Source organism: Dromaius novaehollandiae, chromosome 2, assembly GCF_036370855.1.
Source record: "Dromaius novaehollandiae isolate bDroNov1 chromosome 2, bDroNov1.hap1, whole genome shotgun sequence".
In the NCBI taxonomy this organism is placed as follows: Eukaryota; Metazoa; Chordata; class Aves; order Casuariiformes; family Dromaiidae; genus Dromaius; species Dromaius novaehollandiae.
Window position 1 is genome coordinate 20,869,975 of NC_088099.1, and position 20,134 is coordinate 20,890,108.

Genomic DNA, 20,134 nt, shown 5'->3' on the forward strand with positions numbered 1-20,134 from the left:
GGCGGGGCCGGCGCGGGCCCCTCCGCACCCGCGCCGCCGGGCCCCGCGCGCAGAGCGGCCGCGCGGGCAGGGCGAGGGCGCTGCGCCCCCGCGGTGCTGCCGCGCTCCGGGCAGGGGGGGCGCGACCCGCTTAAAGGAGACAAAATGGCAGCTGCGGCTCGCAGGCATCCTCCGAGCGCCGGGCGCCTCCCCCCGGGGCAGCGGCGCCGTCCGCGGCGCTCCGCGGGGCCCCGCGCGGGCGGAGGTGCCGTCCCCGCCGGGCAGCCGCGCCCCGCCGAGCCGCCCCTCGCCTGCCACGCTGCTCCGCGCGGCTCCGCGCTACTCCGCGCGGCGCGGCGCGGCCCGCCGAGGGGGCTGCAGCCCCTCCGCGCCGCGGGGCCGCCGCTGCCCCGGCCGGGCCCCGCGGAGCCCCACGGCGGTGCCCCCCGGCCGCGCGGCGTCGTGCTCCCCGCGCACCGCGCTTGGTCGCTGCCTGTGACTCCGGCTGCCGGGCGGAGGGGTGGGTGCGGGCTGGGGGGCCTTTTCCCTTTTCTTTTCTTCTTTAGTACTGGCCCGTTTCGGAGGCCTCTTACGGCCGCAGGACCTTTGGCACGGGGCTGTCTCACGGGGCAGAGGGAGCCTCGTCGAGGAGGTGCCGAGCCGGCGTCGGGCCCACGTCCAGCGGGGGCAGCGAGCGAAGCCGGGCGCGCCGGAGGCCCCGCTGCAGCCGGGCTCGGCCGCGCTGCACCGCGGACGCGGCGCGGCAGGCAGAGAGACACCGGCAGCGCGGAGAGCGGCGCGGCCGCGCAGGGGAAGGGCTCAGCGCCGCTGTTGCCTGCTCCTGTTTCAAAAGCGCCCCGCTGCCGTCGGGCAGGTTTCCCCGAGGGGCCTTTCCGGGCACCCCTCCCGCGCAGTGCCCGCACCCGGCGAGCGGCCACGTCCAGCCCTTTGTCTCCGCGGCCGAGGGGCGATGCTCAGCTGCGGCCGCGGAAATAACAGCGCTGAATGGCGGCGGCCCCCTCCCGTCGGTCGGGGGACCCGGGACGCCTCGGGGCCGGGCCGCGCCGCGGGGAGGGACCGCGGGGTCGCGGCGCCAGGGCGGACGGGGACACGGGGCGCCGGGATGCCGCAAAGCCGCGGCGCTGCCCCCTTCCGCGCCGCGCCCGTCCCCAACGCCGGGGCAGCGCGGCGGGGCCGGCGGGGCGGAGCGCGCGTGGGAGCGGCGCTCCGCGGAGAGCGCAGGGCTGGCGGGGGCGGCCCGCAGGGCGGGGGCCGGGGCGCTGCGGAGCGGGCGCGGGGCGGCGCTGCGGGCGCGCGGGGGCGGCGCGGGGCGCCCACGCGCGGCTGGTCCCGCGCGCCCCTCTAGAGCCCGGCGGCGCGCGGGGGGAAGTTCCGCGGGCGCGAGGGGGCCGAGCTGCGCAGGCGCAAGATGGCCTCTGCGGGCGGCGGCGGCGGCGGGGCGCGGAGCGGAGCGGGGTCGCGCCCGCCCGGCGCGGAGCGGAGCGGCGCGGGGGCGGCGGCGGCCGCGTATCTCCTCCGGCACCCGCCGGGCCGAGCGAAGGCGCGGCGGGGGCGGCCGCGCCGGGTCGCACCCCCGCGCGGCGAGGCGAGGCGAGGCGAGGCGCGGTGCCGCTCCGGGGCCCCGCGCGGAACTTCCGCGGCCCCGCGCGGGGGAGGCTGCGGAGCGGCGGCGGCCCGGCGGGAGCAGAGCGGCGCGGCGGGTCCCCTCCGGCCCGGCCCGGCCCGGCCGCCGCCGCCGGGAGGGCGCCCCGCTTGCGGCTGGGGTGCCGCGTCGCTCCCGCCGTTCCCGCTCCGGTCTGGGGGTCTTGTGTGTTTTTAACGCGCGCCGGTGTTGAGTGGACACGACCGTGGCCGCCCACAGACGGTGGGAGCACGCGTGGCCCGGTCTGCCCTGGGCTCTGCGGTGATGTTTGCCGCGGGACGGCCGGGCTGGCCGCGGGGCCGGCGGCGCGGAGCGGCGCGGGACGGGGCCGCGCAGCCCCCCCCGCGGCGCTCCCGGGAGCGGGGCGCGCAAGGCGCCGCGGCCCCTGCGGCGGGCGAGCCGCTTCTGCGGGGGGCGTCCTGCCGGCGGGGGATGTGCAGAAGACATGAAAAAGAAACTGTTTATAGTAAAATAAAGGAAATCCGTTTCAAGTACCCAGACTAGAAGCAGGAACGTTAAAAATTAACAGCGGAAACAGGAAACACTTATCTGTGTAAACATTGTCTCAGAATTTCACCGTATGAAAATCGGGAGGGCGCAAGGTGCTCGGCGGGCTGGCGCTGCCGCGCCGCCGTGCGCTACCTGCCGCGGGCGCGGTGCCGCTGGCCTCCCCGCGCCGGGGCTGCGGAGCGGCGCAGCGCGACCCTCGCCGCTCGGTTTGGTGGCAAAGACGGGAACTGCAGGGTCCCCGCGCCCCGGGCCCGGCCGGGCGGTAGCAGCGCGGCTCTGCGCGGAAAGGCGGCGCGCCAGGGCTCCGCGGCCGCGCTCGGCGCCTCCCGGGGCTGCCGCTCCGCAGCGGCGGCGGCACGGCCGGACAGCGGCCGGGAAACGCCACTTCGCGTGGAAATCCCCCCGGCGCTTCATCGTCTGCGCCTGGGCGCCGCGGCGCCGCGCTCAGCGGCCAAACCGCGGGGGAAAGCTCCTCGGAATGAAGCTCTCCGCGGCCGGCGCTGCGCGGCCCCGCGCACGGCCGCGGGGAGCCTCCCGCCGCCGCCTCACGGGACGCGGCCGGTCTCCCGCAGCTGCTGTGCGGTGCCCGCACCCGGTACCGGCCCCGGCCCGCGGGGACGCAGCAGCGCGGCCGGAGCGGCACTTGGTGCGGGGGGCGGCTGCGGGGCTCCTCTCGCTCCTTCCCCTCCTCCGCCGGGTGCTGCTGCTGCGCTCTCCCCGCGCCCGCGGGGCTCTCCGCGCCCCTTCTCCCCGCTGCCGCCCCCGGCCGGGCGCACGAGCGGTGCCCGGGCCGCCGGCAGCCCCGCTCGGCGCGGAGGGGCGGAGATGATCCCGCTTCCCAGCGGCCGCAGGACCCGCCTGCCTCCGCCTCCGGCCGCGCTGGTGGCTGAACGAGCTCATGGAAACGCAGCAGCCGTTGGCTTTGCTCCCCGGTTTAAATGAATGCGCTGTCGGATAATGAGAAGATTCTTCTGCTGTATTCCTAACTGAATTCAGTTCTTTCCAAATAATAAGTATTTACATATATTTCTAATGAAAACCGTTCGCTATATAGCTGCCAAAAGGGGGAAAAAAAACAAACCGCTACTGTGAGCCCGGGAAGGTCGGTGCAGCGCAGCAGACCACCGAGACGCTGCCTCTGATCCCCTTCCCAAACGCGCTCAGCAACGCGCCCGCAGCGCAGCGCCGGCCGCCCAGGGCCAGCGACAAGCCCGACGTTTCACACGGCAGCACAAACCTCCCCGGCCGCCTCTGCGGCTCGGCCAGGGGGATGCCGAAGGCGTTTGTTGCTTTTCTGACGACCTGGAAGAAGCCGAACGGGCTGTAAGAGCTTAACAAACCTCGAAGGGACTCATCCAGCTCCTGTTTCATTTCCTATTCTTCACGGACACTTCGCAAGGGCCAGCAGCAGTTCCGTTTTAAGGCTGAGAGCTGACACTATCAGCTACTTCCAGAATAAATAAGCGTAGTTTGATTAGTGTGTACAATCCTGTTTTAGGTCCAGTGTTGGTCTTTGGGTGAATTAATTCGCACAGTACATTATAAATAACTCATAGAGCCGAGGGAGTCCTGCCAAGATCCACATGCAGGCGCACGGAGAGGTATCTGTACATTACATCGTGTTTCGCTCCGCTGATGCTTTAGCAAGCGCCGCGGAGGCGGGGGGGGCGCGGCGCGGCGTCCGCCAGCCCCGCAGCCCCGCGCTCCCGTCCCCGCCGTCCCCGCCGTCCCCGCCGCGGCGCAGCCCGGGCTGAGCCTGGGCACAGGCGGCAAAACGCGGGGCCGCCCGGGGCGTGGGAAGACCCCCTTTACTCATCTCCACGAACTACGCGAAGTCAAATAGAGAAGAGCAAACGTCTTCTAGGTAGGCATCCAAAAGAAATCTTGGCGATTTGTAGGCTTTTTTTTGGTGTTGTTTTAATACTATAGTGCTCTGCTCACTAAAATCTTTTATAGACCCCGAAAGACTTTCAATGAGAACAAGATGTTTGTCCTTTAATACCACATTATCAACAAAGCTCATGTGCTATTTTTTCAATGAATTATCCCTTTTATTTGTTTATTTCTTTGATCAACTATAAATGAAAGTTATTCGTGTATATAAAACTGAAGTTTTTACTGTTGAAATTGAACTGTACATGTTTACTACAGGAAAAAAATATCAACTCTTGTTTAACAAGACATTATACATCAATAAGCAATAACCTTGTGGAGGATTTGCAATCACCTGGTCTATAAAAACAAGCAGGACAAATAACAGCAATTTATATGCAAAAGTAATGATTTAATGACTATAAGCAAGACAAAGCAATAGAATTGTGCTTCTTTTGCAGACTGGAGACAATGAAATGTTTAACTACAGTTTTCCCGTACAAACATGAAACAATATCCATATAGAATAAACACCCTCACAAATGTATAACTGATGGGTGATGAACACACACGAAGTTCGACCAAAGCAAAGCACAAACTGAAAAGTGTTCTGGGCTGTTCATATTTTATGTTGGAAAAGTTCCTTCTACTTAAAAAAAACCAACAACCCTTAGAAGCCTCTAATAAAATGCTCCTATGTGCAGGCCATTAAAGAGGAGGCATTCTCCACAATTTATTGGAAATATTAAAGTACCTGTTAAATTTTAATGAAGTTAGTACTGTACCATATACATATATATTAAAACAAATTTAGATAAAATGCCTTCATCCAGCAAATTGCTGGCTCCTTAAAATTTATACCAAATAGTTTATGGCTTCTATAATGATCCCATGTGCTTTTAAAAACACAATCCCACCACACAAAATCATAAAAATGTAATCAAACAGGTCAATTACTTCCATGTCCCTTAATTTCTTTTCTTCACTGCATCACTTCAACAACATTTGGTAAAGTAAAAATATATCACTTGAGAAAAGACAAAGCCAGTAAAAACCTGTTAAGATTGCCAATTGCCTCCAGGTTATCAGAGACTTGAATGTGCTTTCCCAATACTGTAGCTGTCACACACAAAGTGTTTCTTGCAGTACGAGCAAAGCTCAAACAAGCGGCATCTGCAAGGGTCGAACCAGAAATTTAACAACCATCTCATGAGTGCATGAAACACAATATTTTCTTTATAGTATTTATAAATATATCATACAATACTGTTTCCTGTTATGTCATATACCAATATGGCATTGTACAATAAGCATAATGCCATCTGATTCTTACAAAAGCGAATCATTTAAACAAGTCAGTAAATAAAACGGTAATACCCGCTTTTAGGCATACAGATTGTAAAACTGAAGTTTACTTTTCTTTTGATCGGTTCTGCGCAGCAACAGAGAATTAAAGATGCAACATAAGAATCAAAATGGCTAATACGCAAAAATTGTTATTCACAGTGACATGGCTACATATATGCATTATTCTATGCATATTCTTTCCATTTTGTTGAATTTCAAGATGAAAAAGCACTTGCTTTCTACAGGTTCACAAAACAGCATAATAACAATAACAATTGAAGAGAACGCAATGGAGGAGTTAGTCTGGATTAACAAACTACTTCCCAGGATTTATATCAACTTCTGGAGAGTCCCAGGTCCAGATGATGGGGACGGAAACAACTCCACATCATTCCAAACACGTGAAGGTGTAACTTTTGTTTGCTTCCCAGTCCTTTGAAAACAATTTACATATCAATCTTGCGTTTTAATTAACGTCCATATTGAATGTCACCTAGTCCGCCTTTTATAGCCAAGTTCAGTGTCACTACAAAAGAAAGCAATTTGGACGATAGTCACATGTATTAGCATCTATAAAGCTGTAATGGCATGGAGAGATCTATATAAATGTGGGGTGGGGGTGGTAGTCTCATTGGCGAGTCAACCGGACGAAGTAGCCGAGGAGCCATTTATGGAGGTTTTCCGCGCTCTGTTGGTGAAGGAGGACTGGTGGTTACTGCTGGGGCTGCTGCTGGTGCCATTCATGGTACTGGAGATGTGCGGGAACTGCGGGTGAGGAGACTGCACCGGGGTGCTGGGACTAGGCAAACACGAGGAGGTGGAGGGGATGCCTCCCGCCGGGCTGCTCGCCTTGTCGCTCCCAGAGTCACTTTCTAGTTCCCCGCTATTATTCAAGCCTTCCCGCTGGTGACTGATCTTCATTCTCTTGCAAGTAGGTCGCACTCGGTACTTGAGGGGGAGCGGCCCATTCTGCAAGGCAAAGAGAAGACCCCGTGAGCACCCTCGCGGGCCGCAGCTGGCGGGTCGCCACCGAAGAGGAGGCACGCTGCTAATTACCCGTCTCCAGGTATAAATGTAGGCGATATCCATTAGTGTGTAGTAGTCCTTCAAAGGCTCCTCTTCGTACATCACATCAATCTATTTAAGACATTAATCCTCGCATTAAGAAGCATACAGGTATGTACCAGTAACACATGCTTTTTTGAGTTGAAAGGAGCCCCAAACCGGTAGATCAGAAACTTTAAGATTTGCTATACCAAAAAATGCAAAGGCAGAGAGGACTTCTGTAAATATTAGGTATTTTTAAAATATGCTACGGAACAATTTATTGCTACCTCAATAGGTACAGCATAAAAAAGCTACAGAGGGTCACCAAACTCTTCTGTGAGATATTTTAAAATATGCTCTTAATCCTGTCAACATATTGTACACTCCAGAAACACTCTGTAGTTATTGCTTGCTGGAACTCACTCAAACAAGCAATCAAAAATGTAAACTAATTTAAGAAGAGTGTTAACCAGCATTAGCAGATCCAGAATATCAAGAAAAAAAAAATCACTCTTTTCCCTTAGGTACCTGGAAAGTATTAGGTATATCCATTTTACTCCGCAGGAACTTCCTTAGATGCATCACAGTCATTGCTGCTGGGCAGCGTAAGTATCTTTTGTCATTCACCTAATGATACATTAAAGAAAATCAATCTATCGAGAACAAGCAATTACTTCCACCAAAGTTATATTCTAATATTCTACGTGAGTTTTTTTTTAAATGCACACATGCTATTAAATTATGAACTATATTGTAATGATTTTGAGGGCCGTTTAAAGAACATCAGATGTAAAAGGTAAATTACAGTTTCAGAGAAAGTAATAAAAAAGCAAGTAATTTTATACATAAACAGATCTATAACTCATACTACATCCCTTTTCGGAATACCTATTTATTGCATATTGATAATTTTAAATGTAAAAAAATTCAGATTCAACTTTAAAAGTACTACTGCAGGGGTTTTATTTCTCAAAGTTGTTTACATATATAGCTGTAAGATGCTATTCTACCTCTTCTCTACCTAGCACCATAATAGCATGTGTGCCTCCTTTGTTCTGGATACAAGTATCTATAGATTGTGTTCAACCACAAACCTGCTCAAAAGATGTTTCTGTGTGCTATGTTTCCTCTAAGCAAAGGAAAGTTATTTACCTCTTCCTTTGATTTTTCTTTCTCCTTATTTCCTTTTCGTTCCAGCCTGTGAAAAGGAATGAAACAATTACAACAAATAATAAACATAGCTGCTAACAGTCAGATAAACATAAAATATTGCCATTCTGGAACTTGCCTATTCTGGTCAAAGAATTCAATGGATAAGCTTATTATCTCGTCGTCTGTTATAATTCTTTTGTCTTCGTCAGCCACTTCTCCCCTGTCTTCATTAGAGCCATTGGCAGCTGCGCAGAAATTTCCACAATAATTTACATTTTGAATTTCAAATCAGGAAGAATGGCAATTCTCAGTAACAAGAAAAAAAATCTCCATACTAAGATTATGAATTGCTAAAACAATAAACTTTTATTATGCTGAATGTACTTCTTAAAATTCATTCACGGTAGCACATAATTTTTAACTTAAAAAGGAAACAGCAAAGCATCTAGGTCTAAGCTATTTTATTAAAGTTGCGAACGAGAAGCTATTACCATCAGCTGACGGATGAGCAGCATAAAAATCCCTTCTTCTTTTCATTTCATCTAAATGGAAAAGCATATATTTTTCTTTTAGTATAAACACCGTAACTCCAGGTAAGGATACAGGATAGCAGTTCTGTCTTTGTCTTTCTGCTCTTAAGAATAAAAACGATTTAACTACTCACTTTTGAAAAGGCCTGGTACTAGCTTGTATACAATATCTTGCAGAGTTTTATCTGACCTGAAAAAAAACCCCGAAAACATAAAATTAAGCAGAGGAAGCAATATTTTAATCCAAGCGGCAGCTCCTCATTTGTAATCTTTCACAACAATGAGACATCTTCTACCAAGTGGAATGCTACTCCTAAAAAGTTAACTGACAAACTTAATAATCAAACTAACACCGTTTTAAATATTGCTACAAAACAAAACAAAAAACCTTCAGTTGTGACACAGCAATTGAAAAATAATTCTCCCGGACTGAAATAAGGCCTTAAAAACCATGTTTCCCCCCCAAAAAACGGAGAGACAGAACACCACAAAGTAACACTGAAAAAAATACTTCTGGAACAAGTAGCATGCTTTAAAAGGGCCGGACTTTTAGCTTCAAAAGTTTCAGCAACAGTTTTCACGACTACAACCTGAGGCTCGAGTGAAGCATGTCTGCGAAAAGCAGAAAGTGGAGATAAAAAATGACGGATTGGTGTTCACGAGGATGGAGGAGCGGGAGAAGGCACTGTATCAGTGGTTAGCGTGGGCAAAAATAGGAAGAAAGACCAGCAAAAACTTTCAGTCTCTCGTCCAGCGAACTCCTCTATTTCAGTCAATGACAAAACTCCAAAGAGACCATACGCACAGGTTAGCTTGCAAATTGACAAGTTCTTTCAGATTTAAATCAGAGATGAAGAGATAACATCAACACAATTCCTGCTAGTCTCTACTTATAAAGTAAAGCAAGACATAGGTGATATACGTGACATCTTTCTCCTACCTTATATTCAAAAGCGGCCGAGTTTTGTGCACTTGGACATCACAAATAGGACAATACTTGCTTGTCTCCAAGTAACGCACGATACACGTCTTACAGACTGGAAGTCAAACACGTCAGGCTTTTAGTAACAGTTCTAGGCGATACTCAAATATGCATAGATAGAGGTGCGATTTTCTAAGCTATGCGAGCCAGTAAATCGTCCATTGTCAGGAGCGCGCTGCTTAAGCTAAACAAATACTCAAATAAGCTGCAATTAACATGAAAAGGCGACACTCGGGTACGTGTGTTATGACTTTAACAAAGGCCGTAGGGCCGTTGGCAGAGGGCACTCGGGGGCGGCGCGGAGCCCCCTTCCCCGGGGCCGCGGGAGCCGCGGGCCGCCCGTCGCGCCCGTCCCGCGGGCGCTGCGCCGCGCTGCGCGGGGCGAGCAGCGGGGCGGCGGGGCGGCCGGTACTTACAGGAGTGGAGACACTCGATGATGGTGGTGGCGTCGATGAAGTAGCCGCCGCAGAGCACGCACATGAGATGGGGGTTCAGCTCGGTTATTTTGATCCGGGTGGTGCGGTGCATGGTGGCGCGGCGGGCAGCGGCTCTGCAAGACACCGCGGAGGCCGGTGAGGGCGCGGGCGCGGCGGCGCGGCGCGGCGCGGCCGGGGCCCCCGAGGAGCGGCGCGGCCGCGGCCGCAGGCCGCCGCGCAGCCCCCGCCGCCCGGCCGCCCCGCCGAGGCGCGGCTGTGCGCGGCGGCCCGCGGGCGCGCACCGGCTGCGGCTGCTGCTGCCGCGCGGCGGCGCGGCCCGGGGCCGGGGCCGGAGCCGGAGCCGGGGCCAGTGCCGGGGCCGGGGCCGGGGCGGGCGGCGGGGCCGGCCGGGCACCGGGCTGCCGGCGAGCAGCACAAAGGGGAACCAGCGCCTCCCGGTGCGGCTGCCCTGGCATTTCCGGAGCGCGGGGAGGGGCGGCGGGGGCGGGGGACACGCACCTCGCGGCGCGGCGCGGCGGGCACCGGGGCGGCGGGCCGGCCCGCGCGGGTCCGGGCGGCGGCGGCGGCGGCGCGGTGCCGATCCGGATCGGCTCCGCTCTCCGAGGGGGTTGCTATAGCAACTTACACTTACACTTGGCATCCTGCCACCGCTGGGAACACACGAGAGCCGGGCGGGGGGGCGGCCGGGGGGCGGGCCGGGCCGAGCCGAGCCGGGCCAGGGGGTGGGACGCGGGGCCCGGGGGCTGGCGAAGGGGGTGGAGGAGCCGCGGCGCCCGCGGGGGTCTGGGAGCCCGGGCGCCGGGGGAGGGGGCCGCGCCGGGCGGGGGGCGGGCGGCTGCCGCGGCCCGCGGGGCGCCGCGGCGGGGGCGGCCGCGGGCCGCGGCGGGCTGCGCCGGGCTCGGGGTCCCAGCCTGGCGGCGGCGAGCGCGGGAGGCTCCTCCCGAGCCTCGGCCATTTCGGCTCCTCGCAGGGGCCTCTCTCCACGTCGACTCGGGGCGAGGAGCCGCGCCGAGACCGCCGCTCCCCCCCGCGCCGCCTCCCGCTCCCGCTCCCGCCGCGCTCCGCGGCCCGAGGCCCCCGCGCCGCCGCCGGGGCGCCGCGCCGGCTGCTGCCCGCGCCGCGGGTCCCCTTCCCCCGCGCCCCTTCCTCCTCTCCTCTCCTCTCCTCCCTTCCTTCCTCTCTCCCCCCTCCCACTCTTTCTTTCTTTCTCTCTTTCTGTCTTTCCTCCCCCCCCCCCCCTCCGAGTCTCATTTGAAAAGCCTCCCGCGGACGAAGCGAGCGCGCTGCGAAGTTTTGCAAGAGGTGGAAACAGTTCTGCAGCGCCAGGGCAAGGTGTTTGGGTGGGAGAAAGCAAAACTCCGGATCCTCTAATAAACCTCCTTTGCAGCAATGAAACGCACCGAGGGGAAAAAAAAACAGAAAAAAGCCCAAACCGACTTTAAACGGTACATTAGTGACAACATGCAAAGGACCATGTGACCAGATCATTCCTGAAGCTAAATCAACACGTTGTCAACACAATGCAGCGACAAGGGTGAAAAACAAATGTCATTTTCACAGTCTGCAACCCATAAACCCCCATCGGGGGCAGTGGCACTAACGTTATAGGCACACATACGACTTAAAAGAAGAGGGAATAAGGAGGGAAACTCCACGGGGGGGAAACCCTATCAGCTACGCCAACTGCCCAGTAAACTATTTTCTGTCAAACAGATCCTGAAAAAATTAATATAACCGTGTTACCCAGATGCCAGCTATGCACTTCGCCGCGGCAGGGCTCCCGGGACGGCGGCACGGCGACCTGCCGCTCCCACCGCTCCGGGCAGAGCTCCCGCGCCGCCTCTCGCCGCAGCGCGGAGCCGGGGCAGCCCCGGGGCACACGACGCCCGCGGTGCTCCCCGGCCACCCGCGAGCTTCGATGCTACACAGCGACATGCGGCCATACACCGAGGTTCCCAAAAGCTCTGAATTTCGGCCAAGCTGCCCAGGACAGGGGTACGATATTTCTCAAGCAGTGCACACAGCGCCAACGAGCGACCTTAGCAAGGAAACTTCGCTCGCTGCTGCGGGAGCAGCTTTGCAGGAGCAGCAGATAAACCCCCCCCAATACCAAATGATAGCAAACAAACAGGGCAGCGAAGTGCAGAGGCACCAAGCGAGAGCGGATCCCCAAAGCTGCTCCCAGTCCCGTGCGGGAGAGCAAGACCCACACTTCATTGTCCTGCGATTTAACTGTCGCTTCCAGGGTCCCTGACCCTCCACTTTCTACTTTTAAACTGATACCGACGGTTTGCTTTTCCCAGCGAAGGCTTCTGTGCCTCAGCCTGTGAAGAGCACAGCACCGGGAAGCCAGCGGCTCCGAGGTCTCTTTTCGGTGCTCAGATACGGACAGGCTGCTCTGATGGTTCTGTGCTGTATTTGCTAAAATCAATACCTTATCGTTCATAAATATCTGAACTAAAAAACCCAGCAGTGACCGAGGTCACGCAAGTCGGCTGATTTAGAGTTCTCTCCCAGCCCTGACATCCTGGGACAAACCTTCTAGGACATTAACACGTTTTATTTCACGCAAGCGTAGCCTCTTCCTAGAAGGGGGAGGACTAAATTCAACCGTGAAACTTGTTTTGTCGAAGCAACCCCTAAACGCGGGTTATTTATTGCCCAAAGTTAGCACATTTTCAGCGTGCTATGAGTTATCTTTGGAATCGGTGATTTTACCCAGCAAGCTGCACCCCGCGCCCAGCTGCCGCCGCGGAGCCGCTGTGGGACCCTCACACGCGTGTCCCTGCGCGCCCCGCTCCCCGCCGCGCCCGCGCCCGCCGCGACCTCCTGCGCCGGCGGGAGGAAAATCCCCGCTCGGGGGGACAGCACCAGGCGGAGCGGCGCTTCACACGGGCTACACTAACAGCCTCTTCACCAGGATCGTATATGTTTACACGCTGACACGCAGAACAGCCAAACGCGAAATAGGGGAAGATAATACTGGCTGGAAATAAACAGCGCCAGCCAGCTGATTATTGAGAGGCCTTAAACGGGTTATGTCAAAATGAAGAAAAACAGAGGTATGTTCCCCTGCTAAGAATCAGCTACATTAGTAAAAATCTATAAACACAATAAGCTACCAAACCTGGTCTGGCGGGTCTCTAAGAGGAAATACACAAAAAATACAGAAACATCATTCGGACAGGTTTGTGTACTCTGCACCTATATCCACTCGGAAAACTCTCCCTTCAAGAATAAAGAAGCTGTCGTGCTACATCTTCACCTATCACCAACAAGAACTACTTTCCTATGAAGTCTGTTATTACTCTTTCACTTAAGAATGCCCACATATGTTTTAAGGAGGGATAGTGTTTCTTTCAAGGGACGCATGTGTAGCTCAAATCTCTTTACCCAGCGCACTGCAGCACGGAAACACCTGAATAATGGCAACAGAATGTAAAAAGACCCCAAGCCTTTAAACAATCTCCCTAAAACTCACTATCCGAACCACACAATCCGTCTACTCCAAAATATATTAAAATGTTAATTTTGTAGCTATCTGCCTGATCAGGTAGGTCAACACTTCGCATCTCTGGCAAACTGCAAAAAAAAAAAAAAAAAAAAAAGTCTGTGTGAGTAGTTTACAGGACGTGCTGTAGCCAGGCACTGCGAGCAGCTGCCGTGGAGAGCATTTCCAGGATCCCCCTGGTCTTTGGGACAGTCCCACAAAATAAGTTACTTTGACCACTACAGACTGTGCAAAAATCAATTTGATGCTCATCTGACAACTGGGCACACACGCCTAGGTTTTCTCGAGCTTTTTTGGAGGGTGGAGGAGTGAATGAAAGTTTCTGGATCCTGAAAAGTGACTATCTCACTTTTACAGAAATGTGATTTTTCTGCTCCTTTTTGCCTTTTTATTCGCAAGTATTTCCAGTAAACACACAGAAACGACGCGGGCTATATACCACCAAGGCCATACAATTGCACAAACACACACAATCAACTTTCCAGGGCTACCCCTAAACAGCATGACGAGCCAACTCGTGACACGTTTAAGACTCGACAAAGGATTTCACGTTAATTTACCCTCGCCGGGCTCAGGAGAAAAACCACCAGTCAGAGAAAATAAATTCAAAAAACCCCACTGCGTGCTACAGGCACATCACCTTTGCTTCAAAGGCTCTAGCAAACTGCACACCCCAATTCCCGAGGATCACAGGCAAATTGATCTCTCTGCAAAAAAGTTATTTCTCAGTTTTGGTCACCCCCGTCCTCTCCCAGCAGGTATAAACCTACAAACTTTAGCATTTTAAGCACAAACGTAAGAGGAGACATTGGAAACAACTGGGAACCGCCATCTTACAAACCATCAAATTTCACACAAGTACTTGTCCAACTTAAGTTAATAACATTTTCTGTTGGCTGCCCCGGAGCCTAACAACCCCTCCAGGGGGATCGCTACCCCCCACTGGCCCTATCTCTATAAAATGGGTGCGCTATCTGGCATTTTAGCCTCCCCCAGACACATTTATTTCGGAGAGGACTGAAATCACTTGACCCAGGCAGCTCCAGATTTCATGAACGTCCCTGTTTAATCAAAATCTGCCTTTAAACAAAGGGCGCTCAGGCCGGGATGGCAGCAGGGGCTGGAAATACAAATATTCTCCTCGGGGACCATGTGCACAGAAACGTTTTCGGGGGCACCTGGGGAAAGAAAGGAACTAAAATTTGCAAATGTGGGTGCGTAGCGAAAGCGAGTGCACAGGCTGCTGCTGCTGCTGCTGCGTGTCTCTATGTGTGTGTGTGTGGTTGGAGCAGCCTGTCAGCGCTTTTCCCATACGGAGAGCTCGGGGGACACCTAGGCTCCCCTTTGCAGCCCCCAAACCAGCCGAAAACCGCCGCCGAGCCCCCTCGGCCCCCCGCCCTGGGTAAGGAGACACCTCGCTTTATACATACCCGGAAAAAGGAGCCGGTGGGTGATGATCGGAGCGGCCAAAAAAGACAATGAAAGTTAAAAGTCGTTCAGCAGAAAATGAATGTGAGCCAAGCGGCCATCTTGAAATGAACTGCAGACGCTGTCAATTGCAATAAGCTTATTGCTGCTGCTGCTGCTGCACTCCGCTCATTTTAGTTACAAAACACCCGGGTTTTCTCCTCTCTTCCACCGACCCTTCTCACTCCCTCTCGCTCCCTCTGAGTTTGCGTTTTGGGTGGCTCAGGAGCTGGGAGCGGAAAGTCTCTCTAATCCGGATGGGTCCTCTCTCCACCAGCCCATTGTCTCTCCCTCTTCCCCTGCTCTGCCTCTCGGTCTCTTTTTTTATTATTATTATTTCATAGTTGTTGGTGGGGGAAACGGGGGAGGGCGGGCGGAGGAGGGAAAAATGCAACGCTGAAGGCACACAGTGGAAACTGACACCGTCCCCAAAATGGCTCGGAGTTCGCCCGCCCCGCCAGCGTCACGTGGGGCGCCTCATTCCTTAAGGGCGGCCTGGGAATTAGCGGCGGTGCGGCCCGAGCCCGCAGCCCCGCCGTGACCCAGCCCCGCACCCCGCCCGCGCCGCCGCCTCCCTCCCCGCCCGCGCCGCCGCCCCTCCTCCCCTCCCCCCCGCGCCGCCGCGCGCGCGCCCTTCGCCGCGCGCCCCCGCCCCCCCGCGCGCGCCCCGCACGCGGCCGTTGCCTCCTTTTCTCCGCCGCGCACCCGCCGCCCGTCCCGCCCCCCCCGGCTCGCCACGCTCCCCGCCGCCTCCCCGGCCCTGCCCGCCCGCTCCCGCGCGCGGCCCCGGCGCCCCCCAACCCCCCCCCGCCTCGGACGCGCCGATTTCCCTTCCCCTCGCTCCGCGCAACATCCCGATTCCGCCTTTTTTCTCCCCCCCCCCCACGCTGCCCGTCCCCGTTCTTTCTTTCATTCCCTCCGCTCCCGACTTTCCGCCGCCGCCCCCTCCCCACGCGCGGCCCCTCGCCCCGCTCCGCGCGCGCGCCCGCCCCGCGCGCCGCCTCGCCGCGCCCCTCGTCCGCGCCGCTCCACCTTCACGGCGGCCCCGCGCCCGCGCCTCCCTCCGCGCACTTGTTGCTCGCGCCCCACGCGCGGCCTCGACGCCCGCGGCCTCCCGCAGCTCCCCCCCCCGCGGGCGGGCGGGCCGCGCCTCCCGCCGGGCGCCGCCTCACGCCCTCGCCGCCTCGTGCCCGCCGCCCGCCTCGCGCACGTGGCCGCGGGACGCGCCTCGCCGCGCCGCGCGCGGGGACCGTTGGCGCCGGGTCGCCGCGCCCCCCTCAGGGCCCGCGCGCCGCTTTCCCGCCCAGCGCCGCCGGCTCCCGCCTGCAGCGGGGAGCCCTCGCGGGGACGCCGCGCCGCCGCCTCCCCGCCGGCAGGTGCGGGCGGCTGCGCGGGGAGCGGCCGGGGCCGCGGCGCGGGCGCGCAGCGAGACCGCCAGGGTGCAGCCGCCGCCGGGCAGGAGCCGCCGCTCGGCTCCGCTCGGCGGCGCCGCCGCCGCGGGCGGGCGCGGGGCCGCGGCCCGGCTCCGCAGGAGCGCGTGGAAGTGCTTCCCCGGCGCGGGGGAGCAGCCCTGCGCCCGGCGGCGGGGCGAGGGCCGAGCGCGGGGTAACAAAGCGCGAGGGGCCGCTCCGCCAGCGCGCCGCGGCAGGAACGCCGGAGGAGGGGACTCTCCCGCCGAAGCAGCTCACGCTGCATTTAGCGGCGTAGGTCAGGTACAGCCACTTCAGTCATTAAAAGAAAAAAAACCGCAGAACAAGAGCGAATCAACTTTATTAGATCTCGGAGAAAAACAGTCAGTGATAAATACCTGAAGTACACAAAATAAAATACAAGGAATGCTTTGAAGACACTACAGCTAACTGAATTTCTACCAGGAGTTAATTTTCACGGACGCATGACATGAACAAGGAATAGCATCTGCCTTCATGAAAACAGTGATTTTAGTTAATTCATATCCAAAAACTCGTAAAAAGGTTTCCATCACGAGATGTAAATGGAGATGAAAGGCAGTTGTTACTTAGAAGCCACTCTTAGGAATCAGAGTACTTCAGCGCCGCAGGCTGACGCCTTCCCCCCATCACATCTGAGTCGCTCTTTCGAGACTTTTTGCAGCATCTTTTAGTTTTCCAACTAAATCCTAAGAGATTAAATATTGTATCAGGATAAAAATATTTTGTACAAAGTCAGCTGACAGTAGAAAGTGACATTCTTTTACGCAGCAGGGCAAGGGATAGCAGCACTATACCACAAAGAAATGTTGCAACTGATAAACAATGCTAGAAAGACAATTAAAATAACTTCACATTTTACAACATAGTAAAAAGGTAGGCATTGAAGGAAAACACCTTTTAATATGTATAACTGACTGAAACATCACTATTTTTAACATGAAGATTTTATCAGCACCATTACGATGGTTCATGCTAACATGTGGTCAAGCATTTGAGTCCTACATACTTTTCTAAAAATACTGAAATTATTTTGAGTGCAATTTTATACGAGGACCGTTCTCCAGTCAAAGTATGTCAGATTCCGCTAAGTGAGTGAACCAAATCAAAACACTTATTTGTAAGTAAAAGAGGAATTTGGAGAAACACGTTAAAAAAGTAGCAGTGTAAACCTGAAATTGTAATATCTCCTTGTCTCTACCCCCAACCCCTCTTCCCAGTCTTCCACAGTTTGGTCACTTTCAAGCATTACAATACCTCTATTGTTCAGTTACACATTTAAATCGCTAAGAGAAGATCAACATTTGTTTCAGTACATTTCTTACATGTCATTAACACCACTGAAGAGCCTTCAGTTCACTCACTATTTTTAATCACCATATATATTTAAATCATTGATCCATTTTGCTTAATAATTTCCCTGCACCACGGGAAATGAGAGTTTCATAAAACTGATGGATTTCCTTCCAAATAAATACTACAGCTATGAAAACAGATAACATTTATACAGGTAGAAAGAGCTATTTCCATGCAAATAAAATCAGTTACTACACAACTTTATTTGAGAAGGCAAGATGACTACATTCAGACAATGTTTTGCAGAAGGTTCTTTCCCACCCTCCCAATCCTGGATATTTTTCTCAGAACAGTTTATAAACTTTCATTTTGATTGACAGTAAAAATACATATATATATATTCACAACCAGAGCCAAACAATGATGATGGAAAGAAGTACCTGTAATTGCTCCATCGTGCAACTAAAGCTAACATCTGGGTGTGATCCTGAATCACTGTTCTGAAGAGAAAAAAAACAATACCTGTTTTATTAAAAAATGACAAGAGATTGCATTTTTTCCTTTAAGGGTATTGGGAAAGGTGGACAGACAGTACCTCTACATTTAAGGTCACCAAATAGGATGGTTGGTAAGTTTTATGAAGTTGATTAGTCTAAATTAAAAACAAAGAATACACAAAAAGTCAGGTTTCAGAACCAAAATAGACTCAGGAAACACTCTGATGTGTTAAGATTACCTTGATCTGATATTCCAAGCGCCAAGACACATCAGTTATATGGAGTGGAGATCTGCCTATGCTGAAAAACACAATAGTTATATGCACCCTACACTAAAAGAAAAAGTCAATTTCCTAAAGCTGTCCATCAATAAAGTCAAGAACCTTTTTCTGATGTTTGTAACATTTAATAAAAAGTTCAAAAAGTTACTTAAGAGCAGAATACTGAAAGGGGAAAAGAAAGTTTCAACAGTTGTTTTCTAAACTCTGTTAAAAATTTAAAGAAAAAAATCTGTGAGCAATGTTTCTTAATTTCATCACTTTAAAGTACCTACGTATGTTTTTCAGGACACTTTTAAAGTAGCTGTAACAGAAACTTTCTGTGCTGACAGACTGACCTACCTTCCCAATATGATTTCCAATGCATCCTCATTTTTCTGGGGGGGAAAAAAAAAGCAACACATCTGCTAGATTCAAATAAGTTGTTACCAGAGGGGAAAAAAAAACAAGTATGGTAAAATTAGTTTAAAAACCTGATATTCGGTGCAAAATTCTTCTATTCTTTCTCTATCCAATTTACAGTCTTCTAGACATGTGCTACAAAGAAAAACATTTTATGAGTTTTTTGTTAACATGAAGCCAGCAGTAGAGTTTACAGTAAGTAACAGTCACTAGAGAAATGAGGTAGCTTCAAAGCATCAGTACCTTATAGCAGATTTGTCGGCTTTGTGTTTTCCTGCTTCCAGTATACACGTTGCAGCTGCCGCATGGCAATGCTTTAATACCGCAGGGTCAATATCTTTCAGGTCGGGATCATCTAAAATAGATAAATTACTGATGACACACTTTTTTTACGGAGTCCCGTACCCGTTACCAAGGGCTTCTTCTTGCCCTTTGAACGGTATCTTTTCCGCAGACTTCAGAGCGACACACATGCGGTGTTTAGAGCAAAAGCACCGAGCCCGCACGTAACGTGTCAGGGAAAAAAACGAGAAAGGACAGGAAAGGGTTACGCGTATCGCGAAAACCGCGCCGGAACGGCTTGATCCAGCGCTACGCGCCTAAGTGCATCCACATCTCCTGCACGTTAAAAATAACAATTAAAAAAGGGCGCCGCGAGGAAACCCCCGCGGCACGGTGCGCGCTGCCCGACGCGGACCAGGCGCCCGCGCAGGCGGCTCGAGCTGCCCCGCCGCCGCCGCGCAACGGCCGCGCGGGCGGAGGCGGGTCGGTCTCGCGGCGGCGGCGCCCGCGCAGCGCCGGGGAGCGTACGCCCCGCGCGGCAGCCGGCGGCCGCGCTGGTCCGGTCGCTGTAAACCGCACCTGGTTAAGCGCGCGCGCCCGCGCTGACACGCGCTCAGCGGCGCCGTCTCGCCGCGGGTCTGCGCGGAGCCGCCGCCCGCATCGGCACACGCGCGCGGGCGGGTGCGTGTGCACACACACATATATATATAAATACACACACACACACGTATGTATGCGTAGGGTACGCGCCCGCCGGCAGCGCGCCGCCGAGGAGGGAGGACGCCCGGCTCCGCCACGCAGCGGCGGCTCCGCGGCTCGGCTCGGCTCGGCCCGGCCCGCCCGGGACCGCCGCAGCGGAGCCCGCGCGCCCTCACAGGCCGCGCGCCCCGGTGCCGGCGGCCGCCGCGCAGCGCCGGGCCCGTGTCGGGCCGCCGCGGCGCAGGTGGCCCCGGCGCTGCGCTCCGCGGGCGCGCAGCGGTCCCCTCGCGCCGCCTCGCCCCCTCCCCCCGCGGGCGGGCGGGGCGGCCGCGCTTACCCAGACCGGCGGCGGGGCCGGCGGCAGGGCCGAGGAGGCCGCGGAAGGCGGCGCGGAGCAGCGCGGCGTAGGCGCGGCGGGGGACGCGGCGCGGGTCGCCCAGGAGCCGCCAGCCGCCCTGCGCGTACGGCGACAGCTCCATTGTGAGCGCCGTGACCTTCGACACGGGCACGTGACGCGCGCGCAGCTGATCGCCGCGCGAGGCGGGGCCGCCGCCGCCGCGGGCGGGAGGCGCCGCCGCCGCCGGGCACCGCCGCGCCTCGCAGCCACCCCCGGTTCCGCGGGGGCCGCGGGCCGCCGTCGCCGGGGTAGGAGCCCAGCCGTTTTCTAACTGCGCCAGCGAAGCAGGCGGCGAGGCCCCCCACCCCCCCCGGCGGCGTTAGTGCCCCGGCGCGGCT

General features: G+C 55.5%; 1 protein-coding gene across 1 annotated transcript; it reads right to left on the reverse strand.

Moving 5' to 3' along the window:
- Window positions 1-4,181: 4,181 nt before the first annotated feature.
- On the reverse strand, window positions 4,182-20,115 carry BMI1 (BMI1 proto-oncogene, polycomb ring finger). Its single transcript, XM_064505946.1, has 14 exons — window positions 19,737-20,115; window positions 18,662-18,773; window positions 18,490-18,553; window positions 18,359-18,393; window positions 17,664-17,741; window positions 9,499-9,611; window positions 9,041-9,137; window positions 8,235-8,290; window positions 8,062-8,112; window positions 7,707-7,815; window positions 7,571-7,616; window positions 6,947-7,045; window positions 6,428-6,508; window positions 4,182-6,340 (listed from the first exon to the last, which is right to left on the reverse strand). Exons 1-14 carry the CDS (start codon window positions 19,876-19,878, stop codon window positions 6,011-6,013), a joined length of 1,413 nt encoding a protein of 470 aa, XP_064362016.1. The 5' UTR covers window positions 19,879-20,115; the 3' UTR covers window positions 4,182-6,010.
- Between the last annotated feature and the right edge of the window lie 19 nt (window positions 20,116-20,134).